This window comes from Chelonia mydas, chromosome 8, assembly GCF_015237465.2.
Source record: "Chelonia mydas isolate rCheMyd1 chromosome 8, rCheMyd1.pri.v2, whole genome shotgun sequence".
NCBI lineage: Eukaryota > Metazoa > Chordata > Testudines > Cheloniidae > Chelonia > Chelonia mydas.
The window spans coordinates 73,929,392-73,956,021 of NC_057854.1; the positions used below are offsets into that span (position 1 = coordinate 73,929,392).

At 41.4% G+C, this 26,630-nt stretch overlaps 1 protein-coding gene across 20 annotated transcripts in view; it reads left to right on the top strand.

Annotated features, from left to right (window-relative positions):
• The window catches only part of TGFBR3 (transforming growth factor beta receptor 3), a 173,799-nt gene that overhangs the window by 33,354 nt on the left and 113,815 nt on the right, over positions 1-26,630 (top strand). For 7 of the 20 annotated variants that reach the window (XM_037906424.2, XM_037906418.2, XM_037906419.2 and 4 more), the window contains one exon: positions 16,884-16,982. The exons of 9 other annotated variants lie outside the window; for them this stretch is intronic. In XM_037906424.2, the coding sequence (XP_037762352.1) occupies positions 16,884-16,982 (99 nt within the window). Of the gene's footprint in view, positions 1-10,398; positions 10,522-16,883; positions 16,983-21,978; positions 22,250-26,630 lie in introns of those variants that run through there. 4 more of the 20 variants (XM_043552695.1, XM_043552696.1, XM_043552691.1 and 1 more) reach the window with 4 other exon arrangements.

The following is a 26,630-nucleotide window of genomic DNA, read 5'->3' on the forward strand; positions in this document are numbered from 1 at the left end:
CAGGGCTGGTGGGTCCGGCCAGGGAAGGGGGCAGGGTGTGGTGGAGTGAGTGTCTGGGAGGTGTGGGGGGAGGGGTGCTGGGCTGTGAGGGCATGCAGGGTGCTGGGCAGTGGGGGAGGTTTGTGTGTTTTGGGGTGCTAGGCAATGGGGTCCTGTTGGAGGGTGCTGGGAAGTGGGGGAGATCTGTGTGTGTCATGGCACTGGGCAGTGGGGGTCTGTGTGGGGCATTGTGTAGTTGTGGGGAAGGGCACTGGGAGGCAGGGAGGGGAAATCTGTGTGTATTGGGAAACTAGCAAGTGGGGGGTTCTGTGTGGGGTGCTGGGCAGCTGTGGTGGGGCTGTGGGCAGGGGGGCGTTGGCCGGGCTGTGTGTGTGCACAGCACTGTGCATTTGTGGTGGAAGGCTTGTAGGGGGGCTCTGGGCAGGGGAGCTGTGTGGTGCAGCATGGGCCCACCCCGAAGAGAAAGGGGCACACTGGTAGCACAGGGCCAGGCGGACCAGTGTGCCTCTGGCTCCGGTTGGGGCTGTGCACCTGTGTCTGTCTCTCTTCTACCCTCCTCCTCGCCCGCCCCGCCCTCGCTCAGTGTGTCCTGATATTTCACTCTTGCGATCTGCTCACCCTAGTTAGCAGACTCATTTTATCTCTCTCTAAGTGGTCTTGGTGCCACTAGATGGGACAGAACACCATATCCAGAAGGTGTGTGGGTTTCACTTGGATCAAATTAAGTGCTGCTGCTATTTTATTTAATAATCTCCTAATTCTTCATATTTCTCCATTTTTTTAAGGCATGAAAATGGCAAAGGGTATAATGAAAATATTACCAGACTTCTTGTTGCCATCCTCTAATTTTTTTTAGTCAAAGTTAATTGTGTATGCATATGTATGCAGGAGTGTAGAAATTCTCTGTGCTTTCAGGTAGGGAAAGGTTTTGAAAATGGAGAGGTTTTGAAAAATGGGGAAATTGTGAATTATTTGTGATGCCCTGAAAAGTTTATTGATTTTATGGTCTAAAGTCCCATCCATAATTTAAACATCACTTTTTAGGAAGAGCCATACTAAAACTCATTCCTAACAGATCACTTAGGATGACCCTGCACCTGTGCATATGGCCTGCACAAGATCTCATGCACTGCTTGAGTTACATGATAAGGACTCTTAAGTGAGGTTTAAATTGTCTGGGCTGTCTGCACTGGGGCAAACTTGACCTTTAGAGAGAATGGGGCAGTTCAAAGATTCATTAACTTCACACTTCCTAAAAAGCTTATTCTGGGTGCCAGTTTTCCTCAGTTTAAAAGTACATTTAATTAGGCTCTGAAATGTTGTACCAAAACTGTCTGGCAGAGTTTCATTGTATAGTGCTAATGAATTCAAAGCAGTAATTTATTAATTGTTTTTAGGGTATATTTTACCATTGAAGCTCAATCTGAAAAACTGATGCTTGTTTGAGAAAATTGGCAAGAAAACTGTTGGCAAGAAATTGGTAGGTTGAACATTACCCGTCTCAATTGCTTTTTGGATCTCGGCCAATAATAGTTGTTTTTCTTGCTGAAATAGTGCTCATGTCCATATTGTTCCCTGCATTCCCCTTCATTTCTACAGGCACTAATGTTTGATCTCTCTGATACCAGATATCTTCACAGATGGAAGTTGGAGGGCTAAAATATGCATTATCAGAGGGAATTTCTTTCATGTGTTTTCTTTTTTAAAAGCAAAATCTCCTGAACTGCATTAATTAAATACTTCCTAAGTGTGTGTTGTTAGGAGGCAAGCTGGTTTACTTCAGCTGTAGCCTCTGCAATAGCAGTAGATTCACATTATTAATGCAAAAAGTTCAGTGTTACTGGAAATATTATTTTGCTATTAATGGCATGAAAATGACACCAAAAAATCCTGTTCTGTTGTTTGTGTAATCTGATAAACTTTCTCTTTTGCCCTTTGTATAAAATAAGCAAAACCAGATCTCTTAAACCGGTTTTGGGCCTAAGATACCACTGTGTATAATTTTCTAGCCCTATGTTATATTTACAGGATCTCAGCTGTACATCTGCAGTGAGAAGCATGTGCGTAAGTCAACACTTACGAATACCAGACCAATCCTTGACTTTATTGACGTGATTCAGAAGAAAAGAATTCTAATTAAACTTTTCTCAGTGTTGAGCTATTTATTAGCTTTGTTAAATCTTTCTGTATGTAGAAAAGGCATAACAGAACCAGCTATTTCTTCTGTTTTTCTTCACTTGAAATGCCTTAAACAAATGTTATACATAAAAACTGTGTGTGGTATTTGTTTACAGAGGAAATATTTCCTCCTTGAGGAGTCCCATTGTGGGTGCTCGCTCACTCACTTCACTGGGTATGTCTACACAGGGATGATAAACCTGTGGTTGGCCCTGGACAGCTGATTTGGGCTCATGGGGCTTGGACTCCGGGACTGAAAAATCACTGTATAGATGTTCAGGCTCAGTCGGGAACCTGAGCTCCGAGACCCTGCCAGGGTGGAGGGTCCCAATCTTGGGCTCCAACCCAAGCCCAAATGTCTACACAGTGATTTTTAGCCAAGTGAGCCCAAGTTAGTTCATCTGGGCCAGTTGCAGGACCCTTATCCCTGCATAAACATACCTATTGTGTCCCATTAGCTGGGGCTAGCTGTGTTGACCCATAGAGCCAGTGACCCATAGAGCCTGTGTGATTGGCACAACTTTTACAAATCGGCTGGCTACTCTGACGTTCTTGATTTGAAAACAGTTTTCCTTTGCCTACATGAACTGCCTGGCAGCCACACATGCCCACTAGAGCGCAGAGAGATGAAGTGACTTGCCCAAGGTCACCCAAAAGGTCCATGGTAGAGCCAGGAATAGAACCCAGGTCTCTCTAGTCCCGTACCCACTCCACTGCACCGCACTACTTCCCTGGCCTGTGCACTCCCTAAAGAAATAATATTGTACTTAGTAATGATTTTAAAGGTCGAGTGTTCAAGTACCTGTTGTGATCTTAAGAGAGTCTTAACTTTTTCTTGAGCAAAGAAATGAGAATTTCTTAGAGCTGGATTTGTTTTCTAAATGGACAAACTGTGAGACTAGATGATCATTTATTACTTTATATTCTGGGGGGTCTTCTGGGTATCACTTTCTTTCCATTTCCCCAACTCCTTTCAGTGTTTTTGATTACAGCCGTTCTCTCTCCAGCTGGAAAGGTCTGGTTGTGACTCCTTTGGGAACTTTTCAGTGCTGGCCCATGCCTTGGCACACATGAACTACATGAGAGGCTTTTTTCCTGAATAACACGAGGCACTCTTCCCTGGGGATTCAGTCTGCTTCTTCTGTAGTGCAGCCAGTACTTGCAAGTAGGGATGAGTTCAAGATTTGATCTCTGATTTCCCCCAGAGTCAGCATGTGTTGGCCTCAGATGTGATCACATGTTGCTATATCTTTAAAGATTTAGTGGTGGAAGAGCTTTTGGGGGGATTTCAGATTCGTATAGCTCATTCGTGGGATTCCCCAAAGGAATTAGCTTTCGGGATTTTGTGCTGAGCTGTTGACTACCTGATTGCTTGATTGTCTTGATTTGGTAATTTCTTTTCCATATGTGTTCCCTCCCCACACGCACCCAGTCCCGCTTTTCATTAGTTGTTCCATCCTTAATTTTTATCAAGCAAGCCATAGCTGGTGCAGTTTTAGCCAGTGAAATAGTCCGTTAAGTGAGAGGTTGCTATCGAGGGTCAAATTCTTCAGAGTGACCCAATAAACATAATCCCTCTTTCCCAGAGATAAAGTGGATCACATCTGTGACACTCCTACTTTTTGCTATCTTATGTCAGGGCGTGTTGTTTCTCCTAGTTCTAATACTTTGTTGTCAATAATGTAAATGTTGATATCCCAGGATGTTTCATCAAGAAAAGTTGGTTTATTAAAAGATATTACCTCATTGACCTTGTGTCTCTGATATCACAGGAATATGTTGATATATCGTCTGAGTGATGTATTCCGTGTGTGTGTGTTGCTTGTAATATTTCTAAAATATACATGTGCATTTAAATTACTTGGACTTTAAAACAACCAGCCTTCTAATCTCTCAGATAATCTCAGGAACATTTAATTCCAACAATGCAGTTAAATTGTAGTCTCTTAATATAAACAAAATAAATGCATGCAATGGAAATGGGATTACCCTGTGTTTATTTTTGGTGTCTGTTTCAATTTCCAGTGAGTGAAAATTGCAGCTGGCTTTATTAATCATGTGGCTGCATTGTTAGTGACTGTCATGGGCAGTTATAAAGACGGTGGTTAGGGATACACTTGAATACTAACTTCTAATACATTTAGTTACTAACATAATTGGAACTTTGCTAGACTGAGAACAGGGAATTTGGTTTAGCTGGAAAAAAATAAATCCTTGCTTTAAGCACAACCATACTTGTAGCTGTGTTGGTCCCAGGACACGGGAGAGACAAGGTAGGTGAGGAATTATCTCACCAAGTTGGTCCAATAAAAGGTATTGTCTCACCTACCTTGTCTGTGTCATGTCCTGGGACCAACACAGCTACAAAAGAAAAAAACCCACTACAAACAAACATGGCAGATAATTCGGTGGCCTGCCCTTTCCTAACCCAACAAGTGTGGTTGTGCTTAAAGTAAGGATTTATTTTTTTCCAGCTGAACCAAATTCCCTGTTCTCAGTTTGATCATTAAGGAATCCTCCCTCCCCATTTTTCTCCCGTGAAGTTGCATGTTGCTCCCACCATCTTTCCAGATGAAAATGTCCCTTTAGACTGTATCTGTGCCATTTCTTAATTACCAAGGAAAAGGTCGTTGTTAGGCAATGCTAGGCTTTCCCTCTCAAACTGGAAACAAGGATGTTTCTTTTGTAGAGCGCAAAGGAAATGAGAAACTGAGGCAATCAGAAGACAACTTCTGCATTATATAATCTTTAATTTATCATGCATCTTGTGACATGCAAATAAAATACAGTGGGGTCCTGATTTCATTGAAGTAAGTGGAGGTTTTACCACTGACTCTATTGGGATCACGAACAGGCCTGTGTCTGGCACTACATTAATTCAAGGGTTTTTAGAGTTAGAATCTCCTTGTGATGGGGTACACAAACCCCATAGCAGGTGAGAATGGGCTAAAAATCAGCTGAGGGCTCAGTCAGGCCCCATCCGTGAGGCACACCAGTCTCTGAGAAGGAGCCTTGAATGGGAGAAGCCCAGTTCAGAAGGACCCAGTCTTGAGCGGAGGACGGATCTCTTCCCACTAGGTTCTAGGTGGGAGACACTAGTAAGTGGAGTCCAGCTTGCTGAGTCCCCTGAATCTGGTGGGCAACTGATGTAATATCAGCAGGTATAAGTTCCTGCAAAACTGATTTTATGGTGGGAACTGCCCCAGCTGAGTGCTGACTCAGTAATAATAGCTTGTACACGTGTCTCTAATGTTTAGCAGGAGGTCATGTTACTCATATTGCTTAATGCTCTGTGTGTGCTTTTTATGCCCTTTGTGGGGGAAAGTGACAGCTTCAAAGTACATGGACAACCTTTTAGGCCTCTCAAATTGTTTACAGTACTGCAAGAGTATAAAAAGCCCATGCACTAATCTTGCTGTATGGAAGAAAAATTTGTTTTGTTAATAAGCCACCCCACACAACTGCAATACCTTATCTAAACCCAGAGTTAAACCCACATTTGCACGTGTATGAGAGAGACTGCAGCTGTGTGTAAATTCCTTTATATGGGGGAAATGCAAAACATAATTTGGCACAGCCTTTGAACTCTCAGCATCTTTGCTAACACTTAAGGGCTTTGTACATGTTCAGAAAATGCATGTGAGAATAATTTCAGTCACTGGTAATGTGAAAAATTTTAAACTTACTGTTACTGTACAAACGAATAAAAGTAAACATACCGCTGTGCCTGTGATTACTGGATACAATCTTTCAGAAGTTAGTTTAGTACAAAGTGTGAAATTGAAATCACACAAGAGCACACTCTCCACTCATTACACATGTGCAAACTTCATTATTGTTTTCCATGATGTGTATTACCATAGCACCTTGCAGCCCTAGTCTGGGACCAGGATGCCATTATGCTAGGGTTGCTTGGGTTTAATCCAGGGCAGAGTGTGACTTGATTTGCACTAATGCTTGGTGACAGATCATGGCTTGAGGACCACTATAATCTGTCTTCAAATTCACTCTTCTATACGTGTGCACTGCCACGCCATAACTAAGGCTCTAACTGTAAATGTGTGTCCAGGTAACAGGACCATCACCTTCTACTTCATACCAAACCAAATTCTTTTTTTTCCATCTGTGGCAGCGTCAAGAACCTCAAATCCTAATGATTTGATGGAATCAAACATAAAATCCAAGATATTAAAAATAGGCTTCCATGACCTTCTTGCCTGCTCTACAGTCAACCTAGTATGTGTATATTTCAATACAGATGCTCAGATGCAATACTCAATTGATTGTAAATGTGGGAATCTAGCCATAAGCATTGGAACAACTAAGCGATTGTTGGGATTTTTTTAATATAATTTTGTTTTGTTTTAAGGCACCACGGGACTTTGGGCACCAAGCACTAAAAAATAAGATGTCCAAAACATATATTTTGGAGACCTTTTTAGTTCTAAATAATTCTAATCAAAGTCCAGTGAGAATAAATACACTTTGCTCGCTAAGGGAGCATAACAAGAAAGTATTGTTCTCTAATCAGTGCAGGAATAGACCTCCCACTTTAACAAGGTCTTAGCAAGAGATGAACTTCTAATATACTGTTCGTGAACATTTGTGTTTTCAATTAAACTTTAATCAGTTTTATATTTCCATTAGGTGTTTATCCAAGTTGCAGTGATCGTTGGGATACATTCTTTATAATACATGTATCTCTATTAGACACATATGATTTAGATCATGAATTAACTCCCTTCCCTACCTCCCCTTAATGAATAAAATGGCGTGAAAGATTTTTCAAGGAGAAGGACCATTGTGCTTTCATAGGGAGACCACATCAGTTCTCCTTTCGTAGCTAATGCTGATTTGGGAGTACAGCACGCTGATGTCCTGGACTTGAATTGTTTTTAACTTCTTGGTATTGTGGAAAATGAGTTTAACAGTTAGCCACGAATGTGCATGCTCTCTTCTGTTACAGCTAACAAGAAACAGCTGGTCAGAGCATTAACAAAATACAGAGTCGGTTAACTCTTGCAGAGCTACATTTCTCGCTTCCTTAAATATCACTATCTCAGAACAATACAAGACAAATCCAGTGATATATGGAAAACAGCATATATTTAAAAGGGAGGGGCGCTTGGAAAGAAGGGAAGAAAGAAAACAAGAACAAAAAAATAATCTGTCCACTTTTTGGGGGGCGGGAGGAATGGGAGTTGCTGGTAACAGGCTGCATTTTGTGTTTGTCAGAGAATGAAGAAAAATACATGCTTAATGTTTAACAGAGAAATTCCTAAACAAAACATAGATCAGGGCAGATGGAAAGAGAGCACATCAATCAGTTTCTTCTTCCCTAGATCGTTTGCTTTCAGGCTAGGTTCCTGTTTTGTTTTTGTTTTTGGGGGTTTTTTTCTTCCCTCTTTGGTAACTTTAGGGCATAGCCCCAAACTGAAGTTTCATTTGCACATTTTGACTGTGTAAACTGTATGTTTTATATTTGTTGTGGTTACCTTCAAAATTGAAGTTATTCATATCTTAGAGAAGTGACGTTCTGCCATATTTTACAGATTTAATAATTTTATTAAGATGTTGAAATAAAAAGAAAACGGTACAGAGTTTAAGCATAGAAGTTTCTGGTTATCAAGGAATAAGGTACAGATTATCAAGGGGTATGAATACATGATCTGCAATCTCCCCGATTGGGGGTAAAAGGTTAACGGGTCAAAGTACAGACATTGAAATATGGGGGTATGTTCATATAATGGCTATGTTCAGGTGTGGAGTATAATGAGTAGATACGATGATGAGGATGAATTTACCCTCATTTGGTGAGATTTAATGTTCAGTGAGTTTGTTTCCAGTTCACATGGTCCAATGGAAAAAGTCTCTGTCCCCTTTTCATAGTTGATGCACGATGTTGTACCGACTCATAGCTCCTGGTACTGTCGGTGGCTGGTGATGTGTCCGATGTAGATGTCCCTGGACCATCGGATGGTGTCCGAGACCATGAGGCGCCGCATGAGCCGTGCGTAGCGTCAACTGATCCCACAGGTCCGCAGTGCACGCTCATTGCAGGGGTCCCAAGCGCCCAGGGCTCCTACGATCAGGGCATCCCTCTGCACCTTGTAGCTCTTCGCTCTCAGGGTGTCGGCCAGGGGGGCGTATTTTTCCAGCTTATGAGCTCGGGCTTCACGGAAGGCTAGGGTCCTGTTCTTAAAGGAGACCGTGACGTCAACGAGGATGATCTTTTTCTGGGCCTTGTCAATGACTACCACGTCAGGTCGCAACTGGCTGTCAGTACCGGGGATGGTGCAGTTCACGGCGACCTCCCCCAGGCGTGGTGTGATGGCTTTTACCAGGCGGTTCTGGATGGCATTGTGGCGCAGCTGCCAGGATCTGGAGTGGGGCTTACAGCTGCACAGGACGTGGGGCAGGGTCTCGTTGGAGTAAAGATGTAAGCAGAGTCAGGATGAGCTCCACCCTGACATCTGGTGGTGAGTTGTGGCAAGTTGTGGCAAAAAACTTCAGGGGCTGATCTGATTTGCATAGGCACACCCACCCCACCTAGCATGAGCCCATAGCTGCCCAAATGGACACTTTGGCTGCTGTGGGATCCCCAGTTTCTCTGTTGTTGGGGCAGGAAGAATAAATTGTTGTTATCCTGATTATGTGACTCAAGGACAGTGGAACTGTACTTGGCCTTTTGTTATGATGGAGGGACTCGCCATCAACTAAGTAGCACTCGCTAGGCAAGGGACATGGGTTCCAAAACTCAATGAATTGAGAGAGGCTGTGGACAGGTATTAGTACCTGGTGGTATGGGCCCCTGGTGAGGGCCCTACATGCCTATTGCACCTCCTCCTCTCTCCACTATGGAATATCAGAGCTAATTTTGATTCCCTTAGGAGTCTAGTTACAGGCTGCTGAGTTGAATTCACTTTGGGCCAATGGTGCACCAGCACTGAGGCTCCTCTATGGCAAACTGAAATCACAAAAGAGCTAAAATAACTAAGAGCTGAAATCACTGAGTGTTGTGTTAAGTTGGGGTGGGGGGGGGGGCCTGAAGATATATTGCGGAGCAGCTTGCGGGATGGCTGGAGTGGCTCATGGGACGGCTGGCAGAGCAGAGCGGCTGGTGGAGTACAGCAGCTTGCGGGTTGGCTGGAGCAGCTTGTGGGGTGGCTGGCAGAGCAGAGCGATTTGTGGGACGGCTGGTGAGGCAATCAGCTTTGGACCACGGAAGGTGCCCTTTAATGCCCTCCTCCCACCCCCATCTCAACCCAGGTGGGGAGGTAAAACTCTGCAGATAAACTTTTGAACTCTGGGGCTTCACTGACCAGGGACAGAGACGTTTGGGTTGTTGGACTTTTGGGACTTTGGTTGACTTTTGGGTTGCTGGACTCAAGAACCAAAGGGAAAGGACGTGGCCCAGTTTGCTTGGGGTGGATTTTTTGCTCATGGGTTGTGTTATGAATCCTGTTGGTGGTGTTTCCCCAACATAATGCCACATTGTTTGTTTCTCTCTGTTATTAAAAGGCTTTTGCTACACTCAGACTTCGTGCTTGCGAGAGGGGAAGTATTGCCTCTTGGGGCGCCCAGCGGGGGTGGTATATAATTGTCCCAGGTCACTGGGTGGGGGCTTGAGCCGGTTTTGCATTGTGTTATTGGAATGGAACCCCTAGATACTGAACCCAGCCCTTGTTGCGGCAACTCTGACGGGCAGAAGGATTACAAATAGGTCTTCAAAGTAATGTTAGCTGTAACCATTTCTCTACTGAGCACACCAAAAAAAAAAAAAAAAGCAAGAAGCAAGCAGGCAAAGGATATTTATGGCCAAATCCTCTTGCATATGGTTGCCATCTACATGAGACAGGAGTTATGCCCTATAAATTTGCATAAAACATGTGCTCCCAAATTTATTAGGACCATCCTTTCTCACTTTTCATTTAGTCCTTTCTCTGGAAAATCTCCTATGAACTTCAACAGGAGTCTTCCCTGATTAAGGAAAATCCAGGCTAGGCTAAACTAGATTCAGAAAAGGACTTGAGCATCCAACTGCCACTTTACGTGCCTAAATCCCAGAACCAGGCCCTGCTGGGATTCACAAAGCCCCAGCTCAGCTGCCGTCTAACCCTGTAGGTGCCTAAACTTTTTGCAGTAAACGTTACTTTTTGCAGTAAATGTCTGTTTCTGCCTCTGGGCATGCACATTACAGCCCTCTGCTTTCTCATCCAGACACCGAAGTCCCTGAGCGATTCATGAACTGAGGAAAGATTGGCGTTCCTACACCTATCTACTCTGCTGGGCCCAATCTGGTATGCATGCTCTGACGTCACCTACTGGGTCAGGCCCCGATAGGTGAGCTTACACAACACAGTAGTGTGGGTAAGGAGGCCTTCCCTCCTAACTTTTAGCTTAGCAGTTAGTGTACTCAGCTTGGATGTGAAAGATCCTCAGTTCAAGTCCCTCCTCCACCTTTTGTGAAAGTCTTGATACCTGTGTTCAGAAAATGTAAATTAATTTTCAGTGAGCCACAGTTCCACAAACGGACCATGCAATTACATTTCCCACAGAGAATTCAAATCATGGTAATATACTTGTAATTTAACCAGTCTAGGGACCAGCAAGCATGTGAACTGTATCACAGCCAAATCCTGAAGTCAATACTTTATATCAGATGTATCTATGCTGAGCACCTTATTAATATAGACCCCATTTGTGCAGTAGGATCTTCATGGACACAAGAGTCTGGGCTAGTTGTTTCCATGTGGTATTTGGCCCATCGAATGTAAGATCTAAAAAAAATGCCATAACTTTTATTGACTTGGACCCAGACAAAGCCTTTGATGATGATTCGTCTTACATTTCCTTAAACATACAGGTATTTGCAAACATTTATCAAAAATAATCAATTCATAGCTTATCAAGACACAGAAGCAAACATGTTAAGAGAAACAGGCTGTATATTAAAAATTAGCAAAGTTGGATAGTAACTTTAGCTGCATATGTGGATAATATAGTTTTGGCTTTGCTCTGCTTTTGGAATTTTAATAGAACAGACTTCCTAGAACGAAGAACTGTAAAAAGCCGTCAAAGCAGAGTATAATTTAAAGAGAAATATAGTATACATTTTAATATAATTCCAAAACAAGTTTCAAAGATGATAAAACTAAACCAAATAACTGTGCAGAGGTGCAAAGAATTTCTGAGATGAGATGCTTCATGTATATGTTGTTAAAATAATTATTTGTTTTATTTTGATATTGTGATAGTGCACAAAGATCTCAGGCTAGTACCATGGGGTCCAGACCTAGGTGCTGTAAAAACACACAAGATGTGATCCCTGCTGCAGAGTGCTTACCATAAAAAATGACGTAAAATGTGGTGGTGGTAAGGGGTGCAGTGTATAAACAGAGGGATCAGGGTGGTGATGGGTTCCTGACTTGGTTCTGTTTCCTATTCATGAACTGGGGAAAGAATGGCATTCCTACACCTATCTCCTCTGCGGGGCCCAATCTGGTATGCATGCTCTGACATCACCTACTGGATCAGGCCCCGATAGGTGAGCTTGGGGTCTCGGGGCGGGGAGATGAGGGGAGAGTGGAAGAAAAGGGAGAGGAGACAGGAAGGCGGGGGACTTTGAAGGAAAGGAAAGGGGAAAGGAGGTCAAGGCAAATAGCCAGTCAGCGGACAGAAAATAGCATCCAGACTTCACAACGTTTAGAGCCATTCGCTGACATCATGAGTATATGGGGGAGGGTGGGCAGCGGATGAGAACTGGGGCCTTGGGCCTCTTCCTCCCTTGCTGCTTTTAGGGATGGCTCCTCCCACCCCCTGGGAGGTCTGACTTTCATCTCCCAGCCCATATGGCTGGGGAAGGGGGACTACTAAGGCCTCGTGACTGGAGGTGGAGAGCTTGTCCTGCTAATTTCCATGGGGCTCTGGCTGGGCCTATCCCTGCCCTGGTGCTCCTGGCTATTGCTGCAGAAGAGTTCTTCCTAAACCCACATTTCTAATATAATTGAGATTTTAATTTCAGTGGGGCCTTGTGGTGGTGGTGGGCAGTTATGGGCAATAAGGGATGTTGCTAGCGGCGCCTTTAGTTTGAATTTCATACAATTAGTTGTTCCCAATTTCTGGTTCTGTTTAACATACAGAAGCTGTTGGATGTGCACCAAACTATGTTCAAAACCTTTGAAAATAATAATAACAACTGTAACCGGGTCCTGCTATGACCAATTTTGAAGGAGAAACTAGTTAAGGATATAGAGGCAAACTGTTATTGGGATAAAATACAGCAAGGTTTTACAAATGGTGTATTGTGTTAGACCAACCTGATCTCTTTCTTTGAGAAGATAACTGGTCTTCTAGACCAGTGGTGGTTAACCTTTACTGCAGCCAGCACCCCTTTGGTTCTCAAAATATGTTCTCGCACCCCTTATCAAAAATCGTTGAAGTAGGTCAGTTCTTTAAACCTAGATATCTATATTTTTTGTATATTACAGTAATCAATAAAAATGTGTATTGTTAATAAATACATAGGTTTGATGAAACAAAGTAGTTGTACTTATGTGCCTGTGCTTAATTTGTATTTTCGATGATTTACCTTCTAAAAAAATCTGGCATGTCTCGCACCCCCAGAAAGGGCGTCTCGCACCCTAGGTTAAGAACCACTGTTCTAGACAAAGGAAATGTAGCAGATCTGATCTACCTGGATCTCAATAAGGCATTTCCCACATAGGAAATTATTAGTTAAATTGAAGATGATGGGGATTAATATGAGAATTGAAAGATGGGTAAGGACCTAGTTAAAGAGGAGGCTACTGTGGGTCATAGTGAAAGGTGAACTGTCTGGCTGGAGGGAGGTTACTGGTTGAGTTTCTCAGAGATCGGTCTTGGGACCAATCTTATTTAACATTTTCATTAATGACCTTAGCACAAAAAGTGGGAGTGTGCTAATAAAGTTGCAGATGACACACAATTGAGGTGTTGCCAATTTGGAGGAGGACCAGAATATCATCAAAGATTTAGATCAGTGGTTCTCAACCTTTCCAGACGACTGTACCCCTTACAAGCGTGATTTGACTGACTTACACCCAAGTTTCACTTCATTAAAAATTACTTGCTTACAAAATCAGACATAAATATACAATAGTGAGATAGCACATTATTACTGAAAAATTGCTTATGTTCTTATTTTTTTACCATAGAATTATAAAATAAATCAACTGGAATATAAATATTGTACTTACATTTCAGCGTATCGTATATACAGCAGTATAAACAAGTCATTGTATGAAATTTTAGTTTGTACTGACTTCACTAGTGCTTTTTATGTAGCTTGTTCTAAAACTAGACAATACCTTCCTGAATTGAGGTACTTCCTGGCAGACCTCTGTGTATCCCCAGGGGTATGTGTACCCCTGGTTGAGAACCCCTGATTTAGATGACCTTGAAAACTGGAGTAATAAAAATGGGATAAAATTTAGTAATGTGAAGTGCAAGGTCCTGCACTTAGGGACTGACGACAAGAATTTTTGCTATAAGCTGGGGGATATGTCAGTTGAAGGGACAGAGGAGAAGAAAGATCTGGATGTATTGGTCAACCACAAGGTGATTATGAGCCAACGATGTGATGCAGCTGTGAAAAAGGCTAATGTAGTCCTAGGATGCATCAGTCGAGGTATTTCCAGTAGAGAGATGGAAGTGTTCTTATCGTTATACAAGGCATTGGTTAGACCTCATCTGGAACACTGTGTGCAATTCTGTTCTCACTTGTTTAAGAAAGATGAATTCAAACTGGAAGAGATGCAGAGAGAGGCTGCTAGTATGATCAGAGGAATGGAAAACCTTCCTTATGAGAGGAGACATAAGGAGCTTGGCAAATTTAGCCTTACCAAATGAAGGCTGAGGGAAGATAAGATTTCTCTCTATAATACATCAGAGGTATAAATGCCAAGGAGGGAGAGGAGTTATTTAAGGTCAATGTTGGCACAAGAACAAATGGATATAAATTGGCCATCATCAAGTTTAGGCTTGAAATTAGACAAAGGTTTCTAACCATCAGAGGAGTGAAGTTCTAGAACAGCCTTCCAAGGGGATCAGTAGGGGCAAAAACTTAACTTGTTTCAAGACTGAGCTTGATAAGTTTATGGAATGGCTGGTGTAATGAGACTGCCTACAATGGCATGTGGCCCATCCAAGACTGCTATTAACAAATAACTCCAATGGCTGTTATTTGGGGAGGGCTCTGAGTTACTACAGAGACTATTTCCCGAGTGTCTGGCTGGTGGGTCTCACCCACCTGCTCAGGGACTAACTGATTGTGATATTTGGGATCAGGAAGGAATTTTCCTCTAGGCCACAATGGCAGAGACCCTAGGGTGTTTTTTTTTTTTTTTTTTGCCTTCCTCTGCAGCATGGGGCACAGATCACTTGCTGGTTTGACCTAGGTAGAATTTCTGTAACTTGAAGTCTTTAAATCCAGATTTGAAGACTTCAGTAACTCAACCAGAGGTTATGGGTCTGTTACAGGAATGGATGGGTGAGGTTCTGTGGCCTGCAATGTGCAAGAGGTCAAACCAGGTTATCATGATCTAGCACTCAAAAGAAACATGCTGCTTTAGGTAAATAAAATTAATTGGAAGTCTTTAAATTTAAAACCATTGAATTATTTGCCTAAGGGGCAAACTCTTTAAATGCCTGTATTTCTTTTGCCTTGTAAATTAGTGGTTGTAACAGTAAGAGGTTGTAAAAAAGGAGAATATAGTCACAGTCATGTTTGTGCAAAGCATTTATCTCAAAATTCCCTTTTAACGAGTGACGGCTTTAGAAAATCTGCACCACTTTTGCTGAGGTCAAACAGTTTACAAGTTCAAGGTAAGAAGCCCTGACCTTTTGGAAATATTATGAAACTTATTTGTTTAGGTTTATAATTAGAGCTGGCATTTCTGAACCTAGGGCCAGTGAGGTAGTTTCTTGAACTCTTTATTATTAGCTTAATAGAAAGAAAAGTTTAATGTGGACTGTTAATTTAAACAGCTTACAAAGCCCGTGCATTAACCTACTAATGTTCATGTTGCTTAGATTTTTCTGGTACCCATATTTTTCCTTGTCAGTCCCTTTTGTGGCAATGTTCGTAGTGGGAATATCACAAGCCACTTGGCCCCTGGCCTTGTATTGAGATTGCCACTCGTTACTGAGTCAGTTTTATCCAAGATCAAAGTTCAGTATCTTTCCAAGACACCTGCCAGAAATTGTTGCCACCGTATATCTACAATCGCATGACATTTGGCTTAAATAAAAGTAAATGTTATTGACGTTACAGAAATAGAAAAGTTAAAAGATAAGCAAAACACACTTATCTAGACAGATATTATGGAAAACTGCTAAATGGGTCTCTAGTTTAAGTTACAGAATAGTGAGATACAAGATGGCAGACTCTGTCCAGGGAAACAGTGACTCAGAAAAGGATTGGGGTTCATGGAGGATAAATCAGCTAAACATGAGCTTTCCATGCAATGCTGCAGCAAAAAGGCTAATGCAATCCTGAGATGTATAAACAGGAATCTTGAGTAGGAGAAGACACATTATATTACCTCTGCATTTGGCACTGGTGCAACCACTACTGGAATATTGTGTCCAGTTCTGGACTCCACAGTTCAAGAAGGAAGTGGATAAATTTGGGAGGGTTTAGAGAAGAGCCATGAGAATGACTGACTAAAGGATTGGAAAACGTGCCTTGTAGTGAAAGACTCGAGTGCAATCTCTTTAGTTTCCTTAAGAGAAGGTAAAGGGGTCACTTGATCAGTCTATAATTACCTACATGGGGGCGGGGAAATTGATAGATTGTCTGGTAGATTGAAGACTCTTCAAATGTATAACAAGATCCAGTGGATGGAAGTTGGAGATAGACAAATTCAGGCTGGAAATAAGGCGTACATTTTTGACAGTGCGAGTGATTAACCATTGAAACAATTTACCAAGGGTCTTTGGTGGATTGTTCATCAATGGCAATTTTTAAATCAAGATTGGATGCTTTTCTAAAAGCAGCTAGTTCAAACAGGAGTGTGAAGTCCTATGGCCTATGTTTTACAGTTGGTTGGACAGTGGTTCTTAACCAGAGGTATGTGTACCCCTGGGGATATGCAGAGGTCTTCCAGGGGGTACATCAACTCATCTAGATATTTTCCTAGTTTTACACCAGGCTACATAAAAAGCGCTAGCGAAGTCAGTACAAACTTAATTTCATACAGACAATGACTTGTTTATATACTATATATACTTGTTTATATACTATACTATGTATTATATTGTACACTGAAATGTAAGTACAATATTTAAATTCCAGTTGATTTATTTTAAAATATATGGTAAAAATGAGAAAGTAAACAATTTTTAAGTAATAGTGTGCTGAGACACTTTTGTATTTTTATGTCTGATTTTCTAAGCAAGTGGTTTTTAAGTGAGGTGAAACTTGGGGGTACGCAAGACAAATCAGACTCCTGAAAGGGGTACAATAGTCTTGAAAGGTTGTGAACCACTGGACTAGATGATCACAGTGGTCCCCTCTGGCCCCTTCTGGCTCTGATTTATGAATCTATGAGATTACCTATGATAGGGGAGGAAAAGTCTTTTGTTATGGATTAAAGCTATCTGCAGTTCAGTATAACATACTTACAAAGTCTCTGTGTAATCAGAGATGCTTCTTTCCTTTATAGAGAACACATCTTCCCCCATCACTCCACCTCTGAAAAGCGCTCTCCTTTCACATTTGAGGCAACAGACTACACATCACCTGCTACAATCAGACCAGTATGGTAAATTGATTTGAATCAGATGACTCATGCTGCTTGTTTTCACTATTCTGTATATGGTAAATGTGATGTTGTCTCACTCTCATTGTCGTATTTGATATGGGTATTTTGTTAGCAAATTACCATTGGGCGTTTTCCAGAACAACAGTAAATGATGAAACATGGATTTCACCCACTCTGTTAACAAACAGCCCAGCAAGCAAAATGTATGTAAATTTTAAGATAGTGATTCAGAAGTGTAGTATAATGTCATAAATCCATATACAGTTATTTGTGTAGGGTTGTTTAAACCACTATTACAGCAGTTTGGAAATTAGCTTGTATTCCTACTTCGGGCTCCCACATCACTAGTAACACATCTTGACTTCCCTTTTAATCAGGATGGCTCCTTCCTGCAGCAGCCTCAAAATGCCAATTGGAATGAAAACCTTTTTGTTATTTCAGGCAAATGTTGGACCAATCAGAGCATATTTTTTTCAGTTCTGTATTGCATTACAGCTGAAGTAAACAGTCACATGTCTTTACTACAGATGGAGACGAAGTCCAGGATGGTCCAAGGCAGCTGTTTGCTCTACTGAGTCTCCCAAAAGAACAAGGGTCCAAGTCTCCCACTGTAGAGTATTTGCACAGGAATAATCCTGTTAAGATTCACAGGAATTATTCATATCTTAAAATGGAAAAATCAGACACTTGATTATTAGGTTTACACATTTTGTGAAGGACATTCAGATCTCTACTTTAGAAGTACATTGCTTGAAGTGTCAGGAAAGTCCATTCTGCCTTCTTTTCCCCTGAAAATTGGAAGGTTTTCTTTAAATACAGCATTTGGTTCCTTTGATTATTTCTTTGTCATCTCCTGACGATTCAATTGTGCCAGATTCTTCTTCTCCCTCAGTACCTGAGAATTTCAAGGCATACCAGGATCTTTTGCAGCTTATGGCTGCTTTCTTGGGCGTCCAGGCAGAATTTTTACAGGAGAATATGCACAAGTTCTCAACATTCTCCAACTGTCTGTGCTGGGGAGAATAGTGCTCCCTATTAATGACACTGTCCTGGAACCTGCAAAGGCAAGGGCTACAGTGCTGCCCACTGCAAAGCATTTGGAGAAGTGCTCTTTCATCCCTGTGCAGGGTTTTCTCTTGTTATGACTGCAGCGAACGATAGGGCTTGACAGGGTAGATATCAATCTACTCCCAAGGAAAAGGAGTCCAAGAAGATGGACTTGGGAGAAAGATTTTTACCTCCTCTTCCCTGCAAATGTATATCATAAACCAACAAGTGTTGCTATATAAATATGACTTCCGTTAATTGGACTGCCGTATCTAAATTTGCAGACAAGTTGCTGGATGCCTCCAGAATGCTTTTGTGGTTGAAGGCTGTTTGATGATCAAGTTTTCTCAGTAGTCAGCATTGGACATGACTGATACATTGGCCAGAATTATGGCCTCAGCTGTGACCATTAGGAAGGTGTCATGGCTGCAGAATTCAGGCATTGTTTCTCAGGTGCAACAGGCTATTGAGGATCTTTCCTTCTATGGTTGGGTGCTATTCTCAGAGAAGACAGATGAGAACTTGCACTCTTTTAAAGATTCATGAGCCAAGCTGCATTCTTTAGAGGTGTATCCTGCAGTGGTTCAAAGATACCATTTTGGCAGTCAGCAACAGCAGTACTGCTCTCGGCACTTCATTGGGCAGTCCTTCTTTCACTCAAAGTAGTGGGAATACCCCAGAAAGTGTCTTAGATCTCAGAGGCAAAGACCTTCAGATTATAGTTTCAGCCAATTGACTCATGTCCTTCCCAGCATCTATTGAGTGACTGTTTTTGACTCTGTGTCTGGGGCAGTGATCCAGTCATGATTTCTACATACCTATCCCCCCTTTCAGGGACAGACTGGCTCACTTTTACAATGTTTGGGACTCAGTTACCACAGACAACTGGGTCCTAAGCACTGTCAGATCAGGTTATGCCATCCAGTTTTTTTCCATCCTTCCTCCCTACCCTCCTTTCCGATCCCTCTTCAGGGACTCTTCTTCCTGGACACTGCTCTTCAAGCAGGTTTAGTCTCTGCTAGCTTTGGGAGCTGTGGAGGAGGTTCCTCTGCAGCAGTGGGATTGGGGGGTTTATTCTCGGTACTTTCTGGTTCCCAAATCCAAGAGAGGTGAGACCTATTCTTGAGCTCCGCGCTTTAACAACTATATTAGGTTTGGGAGGTTCCAGATGGTCACCATAACAACTGTCCTCCCCACATTAAATCACAATGTGGCTTGCTACCCTGGGCCTTCAGGATATTTATTTTTCCACATAGTGGTTCTCCCAAGCAACAGGAAAGTCTTCTGGTTTGTCATGGTGAACTGTCACTATCAGTACACCATACTCCTTTTTGCCTATTCTCTGCTACCCAGGTCTTTTAACAAATTGTAGTTGCAGTGATGGCTTACCACAGGCTGAAAGGAATTCATATCTTGCTGTATCTGGATGATTGGTGACTGAGAGGCAAGTCCAGGGAGGAAGACCTCTCTCATGTACATGTCACACTACACTGACTCAATTGCCTGGGCCTTATCCTAAACAGGAAGTCAGTGTTTGTCCCCACTCAAAAAAGCAAGTTCGTTGGGGCCCTAATAGATTCTGTGAGGTTGAGAGCATTGTTGCTGGCTGACCAGCTTTATCTGGAGCTGCAGTCTCAACCCTCTCCCATAGCTTGAGTGTGCCTGGGGGTGCTGACTCACATGGCTGCATGCACACAGGTGGTCCGTTCTGTCAGATTGCATCTTCACCCTCTCCAAATGAGGCTTGTCAGTCTATCCATCTCTTGGACGAATCGATCCACTTCCTCTGCTGATCATGGACTCCTTACAGTGATGGACAGTTCATGACGACGTATGCCAGGGTGTTTCTTTCTTTCATCCGCTGCTCACCAGGACTGTTGTCAATAACATCTCCTTGATGGTCTTGGGAGCTCATCTGGGGTCACTGAAAGTTCTGGGCCTGTGGTCAGAATAGGAAACTTCACTGCCGGACGTCAAAGTCCAGGAGCTTTGGGCCACCTACAGTTCCTGTCTCACTTTCCAAGTCCACATCAAAGGCTCAGTCTTTCACATACTCACTGACAATACTGCTGTAATGTATTATGTGAACAGACAAAGGGGACTACAGTCAAGTGTTCTGTGTCAGGAGGTGATAAGGCTCTGGTGGTTTTGTATCAGACAAAGCATTACTCCAGGGGCTGATCACTTACCTGGGGTTCAGAATCAACTTGCAGTCACCTCATGAGGAATTTCTCCCTGTGTCTCTGAAGCTCTGTGTCCTGCCATCTGCCTTTGCAGCTTGGGGTATGCAGACGATCAACCTGTTTGCCATGAGAGACAACTAGTAATGTTGTCAGTTTTGCCCTTAAGGGGGGTCTCATTCCAGGCTCCCTGGCCAACACTTTTCACCTGAGTTGGGAATCAGCATTCCTGTATGCTTTTCTTCTGATTCCAATCATTCTGCAGGCCATTCTCATATTGAAATTGGACCATGCCAGACACATCATCATTGCTCTGGCATGGCCGAGGCCATGTTGGTTCTTAGACCTTCTCACATTAATGATTCAGCCTTCCATATCCTTTCCTTTTCATCCCAACCCCCTGACTCAGCATCACAGACAGATTTTGCATCCTGTGCTCAGCTTTCTCCATGCCACTGTGTGCCTGGTTACAGGAGAAGGAAGAGTGATATTCAGAAGCTGTATGACAGCTTCTGCTCAATAGTAGGAAGCCCTCTACTAAATGGCTTATTTTGCCAAATGGAAGTATTTTTCAATATGGTTGTTGGCCCACGGAGTTCAGTCAAAGCTGGCTTATATCCAGGACATCTTGGAATACTTATTATATCTCCAGTCGTCAGGTCTTGTACTTAGCTTGTTGATGGTGCATCTGGTGGTGATTTCAGTGTTTCATCTGCCCATCCTTAGGAGGTCGGTATTTTTGAATACTGTGGTAACAACGTTCTTGAAAGGAAACCTTTGTTTCCACCAGCTGCTGAGAGAAGCAGTTCTTTGTGGAACCTTAAGGCCTTAGTGGCTCTGAAGGGACCTTTGTTTGAGTCTCCAGCATCTTCTTCCTTTTCTCTTTTGTGTTAGAACAGTGTTCCTGATGGCAGTAACATCTACGAAGAGAGTGTCTGAGTTGCAGGCTTTGATGGCAGAGTCTCCTTACATGCAGTTCTCCAAAGACAAAGTGACCTTGTGACAACACCCTCTGGTTTTATATATTGTGGTTTCTCAGTTTCATTTAAACCAGGTGGTGTGTTTACCTGTGTTCTGTCCTAAGCCACATTCAACCCCAGCAGAGCAGCGTCTTCACATGTTGGATGTCAGGCAGTGTCTAACTTTTTACCTGGAAAGGACTTAGCGTTTTTGTGCTTCTCCTCATCTATTTGTAATAGGCAGACTGAATGAAAGGATAAGCAATCTCTTCGCAGACAGTCTCTAGGGAAAACTTCATATATAGAGAGACAGAATACAAGAGAGCTCTGATCATTCCCCATGTGTGAGCTCATAGAATATCAGGGTTGGAAGGGACCTCAGGAGATCATCTAGTCCAACCCCCTGCTCAAAGTGGGACCAACCCCCAATTTTTGCCCCAGATCCCTAAATGGCCCCCTCAAGGATTGAACTCACAACCCTGGGTTTAGCAGGCCAATGGTCAAACCACTGAGCTATCCCTCCCCCTCATTCTACCTGAGTGCAGGCTATTTCAATGTGCAATATTGAAATGTCACCTAAAAACACCAATCTGCAGGCCTGGCACTTGGTCAATTGTACACACATGTGCAAACCATTATGCCATTACTGCAGCATCTAGAGCAGATGCAAACTTTGGGAAGGCAGTTCTGCAATCCTTGTTTAACTAGACTCCCAGCTCCACCCACTGTGAGTGCTGCTTGTGAGTCACCTATGTGGAATACCAGCTGCATCTACTTGAAGAATAAAAAACAGTTACTTAACTGAACTGTAACTGTTGTTCTTGAGATGTGATGCAGATGTGTGTTCTACCCACCCTCAGTCCCCCTCTGCATTGGAGTCTATGCTCTTGAAGTTCAGTGAGAAAGAACTGATAGCAGTTGATGCCATGCCACCCCATGTAGCCAGGGGAGGGCCTACAGCCACAAGGTGTGAGTGCCCCCCTACAGTACTGCTAGACAAAATTCTCCAGCTTTGTGCATACATACTTGTGAGGAATACACATATGCATGATATTTCCCAAGTACAACGGCTACAATTCAGGTAAGTAATGGTTTTTTGCTTCATGAGGATATACTTAATCCCAGACACCCTGTGTTATGGACCATTTCTACAACAGAGTAAATATGAAAATGTGATCTAGCTCTTCCTTGCCCTTCCGAACAGTGAGATGTACTATGCGTTTTACACTCTCTATGCTGCTGTTCCTTATTTTTCATCAGGTGCCTACGCACACTGTCCCTCAACAGATCCCAGTAGAATTTAGAGTACATCAGTTTTCTTAAGGAAGGAGGTTTCCAGGCAAAACAGGTCTGAGTAACTATCACCTAGGACCTACTAATGGGGAGTTCTTAATCTGCAGCTACTGGAAACCAGAACTGGAGTCCATTGTGAACGGAGGTACTAACTCCTCAAGGAGCGAGTTTTTTTTAAAAAAATACTAGAATTCAAATAACCATTAGTTTTCCTCAAATTTAACCCTTTTGCATCAGTGAGATTTAAAAGTATTTTTAAAAAGTCACAGTTTATTCATAAGTGCTTTCTAACCTGTGAACTTTCCGACTTCAGTGATGAGCGAAATGACTGATTCTCCTTTTACTGAAGAGTGAAGTTAAAATGTATGTGGTTTGATGGTGTTACACTCCTAATACTTCATGCTTTCTATTTGATATTTTTTCTTCCCTATCTGATTGCTGCAATACCATTACTTTTACATGGAGTGATTTTAGCCTGTTCCCCTAGATTTCTGCGTGTTTATTGAAGAGCAGTACAGTAAATTCTTACTCTAACATACTTGTGTTCCTTTTGGAAATAGTCCTGTTTTGCTAGCAAACTATTATTTGGTGAAAGCTGCAAGTGGGCATGGTGGTTAGGTTAGGCTTCCAGCTTGGCCAGTAATATTGAAGAGAGGATACATAAGATAATTATGGCTGGAGATAAGATGTGCAATTGTTTTCCACTCTAGAGTACATTTATAGCTGTAATCACACTTTTTAAAGCTCTAAAATAGTGGTTTTGGTCATTTAAATAGTAACATAATTAATTGTGTTTTCACAAATCTGTAATGCAGGCAGTTAATTCAGAACAGTATTCTTACACCTGACCCCCATTCTTAGATTTTTAAGCAGCCTTTTTTTCTTTGAAGTTGGGAGCAAGAGAGTTGATGTGAAGATTCTGTCTACACTGCAAAAATCAAAAACCAAAAAACCTCTGTGTTCTTAACTCAGTTAGCTAACCTGTGGTAGCTAACTAGGGTTTAAAAAGTGGTGAAGACAGACTAGGTCGACTTTCAATTTAGCAGCTCAAGTTCAGCCCCGTGCTCCCATATAGGCTTTAATTTTAGCTGCTAACCAGACTTAAAAGCGGAGTTGCTGTGTCTTCACTGCTATTTTAACCTGAGTTAGCAAAGTGAACCTTTTTTGCAGTGTAGACGTACAGTAAGAGCTAGTCAATTGAAAGCACTACTAAGCCCTCTAAAGCCTCTTGAAAAATGGTTAGACCAGAAAGTAAAGAGTGATTCTTTCAAAAAGAATGAGTAACTCCGTGGTATCTGAAGGACTGCTGTCATAATAGTCTTTTGTGTAAATTAATCCAGGCTACAGTTGTGTCCTGTTTAAAAAAAAAAAAAAAAAAAAAAAAATCATTAAAACTGTTCCAGACCTCAGATCTCTGATGCATATCAGAGAACTTTTTGTAGTGTTCCCCTAAATTGTTGCTCTTTTTGGTACTGAGGAGCTTCAAAGGGAAAATAAAGAGAGAGGAGAAAAAATTGTTTTAAATTTTCAGCATTTGACATGTTGCTGTTTTAGCTGTCTTTTAAGAAATAGTTAGCCCCAGTCTCGCCATCCCTTTCGGAGGTATGAATAGTGTGCTTGCAGTGAGACTGGGGAGAGAAGCGCTACTGAGAGACCTTATGTCATGACAACAATGTCCTGCCATTGTAAAGGGTGAATTTAGTAATGCTGAGAAAAGTAAATGAATTCATGCCAGGAAAAGCTTTATATTTAGAAAAAACAATCTCCTGTGTGCACCCAAGAGTGGAACAGATCCCTTTATATGACTTAAGTGTAATTGATTGTGCTTGTTTCCAGTAAATATAGGTCAAATAGTAGTTTTAAGTAGATATAGTAACATGAAATTTAGATTGATCTATGGCATGAGGCATATTTTTATTAAGTAAAATTTATAGGACTATCAAATAAAAAATTATGGCAGTTAATCATGAAATTAAAAAATAGTCGTGATTAATTGCAGTTTTAATCACACTGTTAAACAATAATAGAACACCAATTTAAATTTATTATAAATCTTTTGGATGTTTCCCTACATTTTCAAAAATATTGAATTCCGTTACAACATAGAATACAAAGTGTACAGTGCTCATTTTTATAATTACAAATATTTGCACTGTAAAAAGATAAACAATAAATTGTATTTTTCAGTTCACCTCATACAAGTACGGTATTGCAATCTCTTTATCTTGAAAGAGCAACTTACAAATGTAGATTTTTTTTTTTTTTTTACATACCTACACTCAAAAAACCGCAATGTAAAACTTTAGAGCCCACAAGTCCACTCAGTCCTACTTCTTGTTCAGCCAGTCACTAAGACAAACAAGTTATTTACCTGCCAGATATACCTTATGTGACAGATATACCTTGCAATGCCATCTACAACAGTGCCATGCGAACGCCTGTTCTCACTTTCAGGTGATGTCATAAATAAGCAGGCAGCATTATCTCCCATAAATGTAAACAAACTTGTTTGTCTTAGTGAACAAGAAGTAGGACTGAGTGAACTTGTAGGCTCTAAAGTTTTACATTATTTTGTTTTTGAGTGCTATGTAAAAAAAATAATTCTAGATTTGTAAATTGCACTTTCATGATAGAGATTGCAATATGGTACTTATATGGGGTAAATTGAAAAATGCTATATCTTTTGTTTATCTTTTTTACAGTGCAAATATTTGTAATAAATTATAAAAGTGAGCAGTGAGCACTGCTCACTTTGTATTCTGTGTTGTAACTGAAACCAATATTTTTGAAAATGTAGAAAAATATCCAAAATATTTAATACATTTCAATTGGTATTCTATTATTGTTTAATAGTGCGATTAAAACTGTGATTAATCAAACTATTTTTTAATCTGGTTAATTTGTTTTGCATTAATTGCTTGTGTTAACTACAATTTATTGACAGCCCTAAAATATGAATAGCAATTTAATACATCTATTAAGCATGCCAAGGCAATGCTAGTATGATTATTGTACTTTCCATTGTGACATGAGATTTGTCAAAAATGAACAAATAGCCTCTGCAAGGGAATAAAAGTATCATAAAATTATCTTGGTTAACACCATATGGTGTTTTCAACAACTGTATGTGTATATCTTCTGTATATTAATCTAGAGAGAGGAACGTAGCCAGGGTTAGGACTAAGGGTCCTTATTCCACATCCATTTAAAAAAACTAGATTGGCCCAGATGAGTATTTAAATGTAATTACAGCCTCAAACACTTCATCTTCTCTCCCAAACATATTCCTGACGACATCCCGAGAGATATGATATATGTGTAAAGGTAATGAATAAATAGCAGATCCACTAAACAGAAGACATCACGAGAATACATTTACTTGGGATTCTGTAAGCATGCTGTATGTTAGGTGGACTGCTGAAACTGTTAAGAGTGAGAATGCAAATGGAGCTGTTGAGCTAGTATTTTGTGCTAAACATGAACTAGGAGGGAAAAAGAATTGTACCTGTATAGGAAGGTCTCTTTACATTTGTTTCCTGTTTGTCCATAATCCTTATACAGAATTAATAATACATATGGGGTAACTTATTCAAATTGGTCTCTTCGGATTGTTCTTCTAATAAGTCATATCCAGTTCAGTGGGCCAAATTCTACCCCATTTACGTAAGTGTAAATGTAGAGTAACTAAGTTGATAGAGACCGATGGAATGAAACTGAGTGTACAGTATATGCAAATCAAATCTCCTTTTTCTCACTGTTAAAATAGTATGCTTGGTGTCAGACCAGTTCAAAATGGAGGATTTTTTTAATGCTTGCTGGTTTGTATGCTTTTGAACACACTGAGCCAAGGCCAAACTTGATTTCTGGATATCTTCCAACAAAACTGGCTTTCTAATTGGAAATAATCCATGCTTGTCTCTGACCTTCAGAATATTCATGGCTCTGCTGGAGTACATGGGCCAACATTTGTTGTGCTCAGGCAGTTTTAAAAATGATGTCCACAGGGACTAACTCACAATGGTAAACTCCATGGGGAAGGAATATCACTATGGTAACTTGAAGACAGTTTGTTGCCCATTCTTTAATTCTTCTTCTAGTGTAAACAAAAAATATACCGAAGTTTTAAATAGCCTTGCTTTTTTATTTTTGCAGTTATTTGTCTGAGTCTT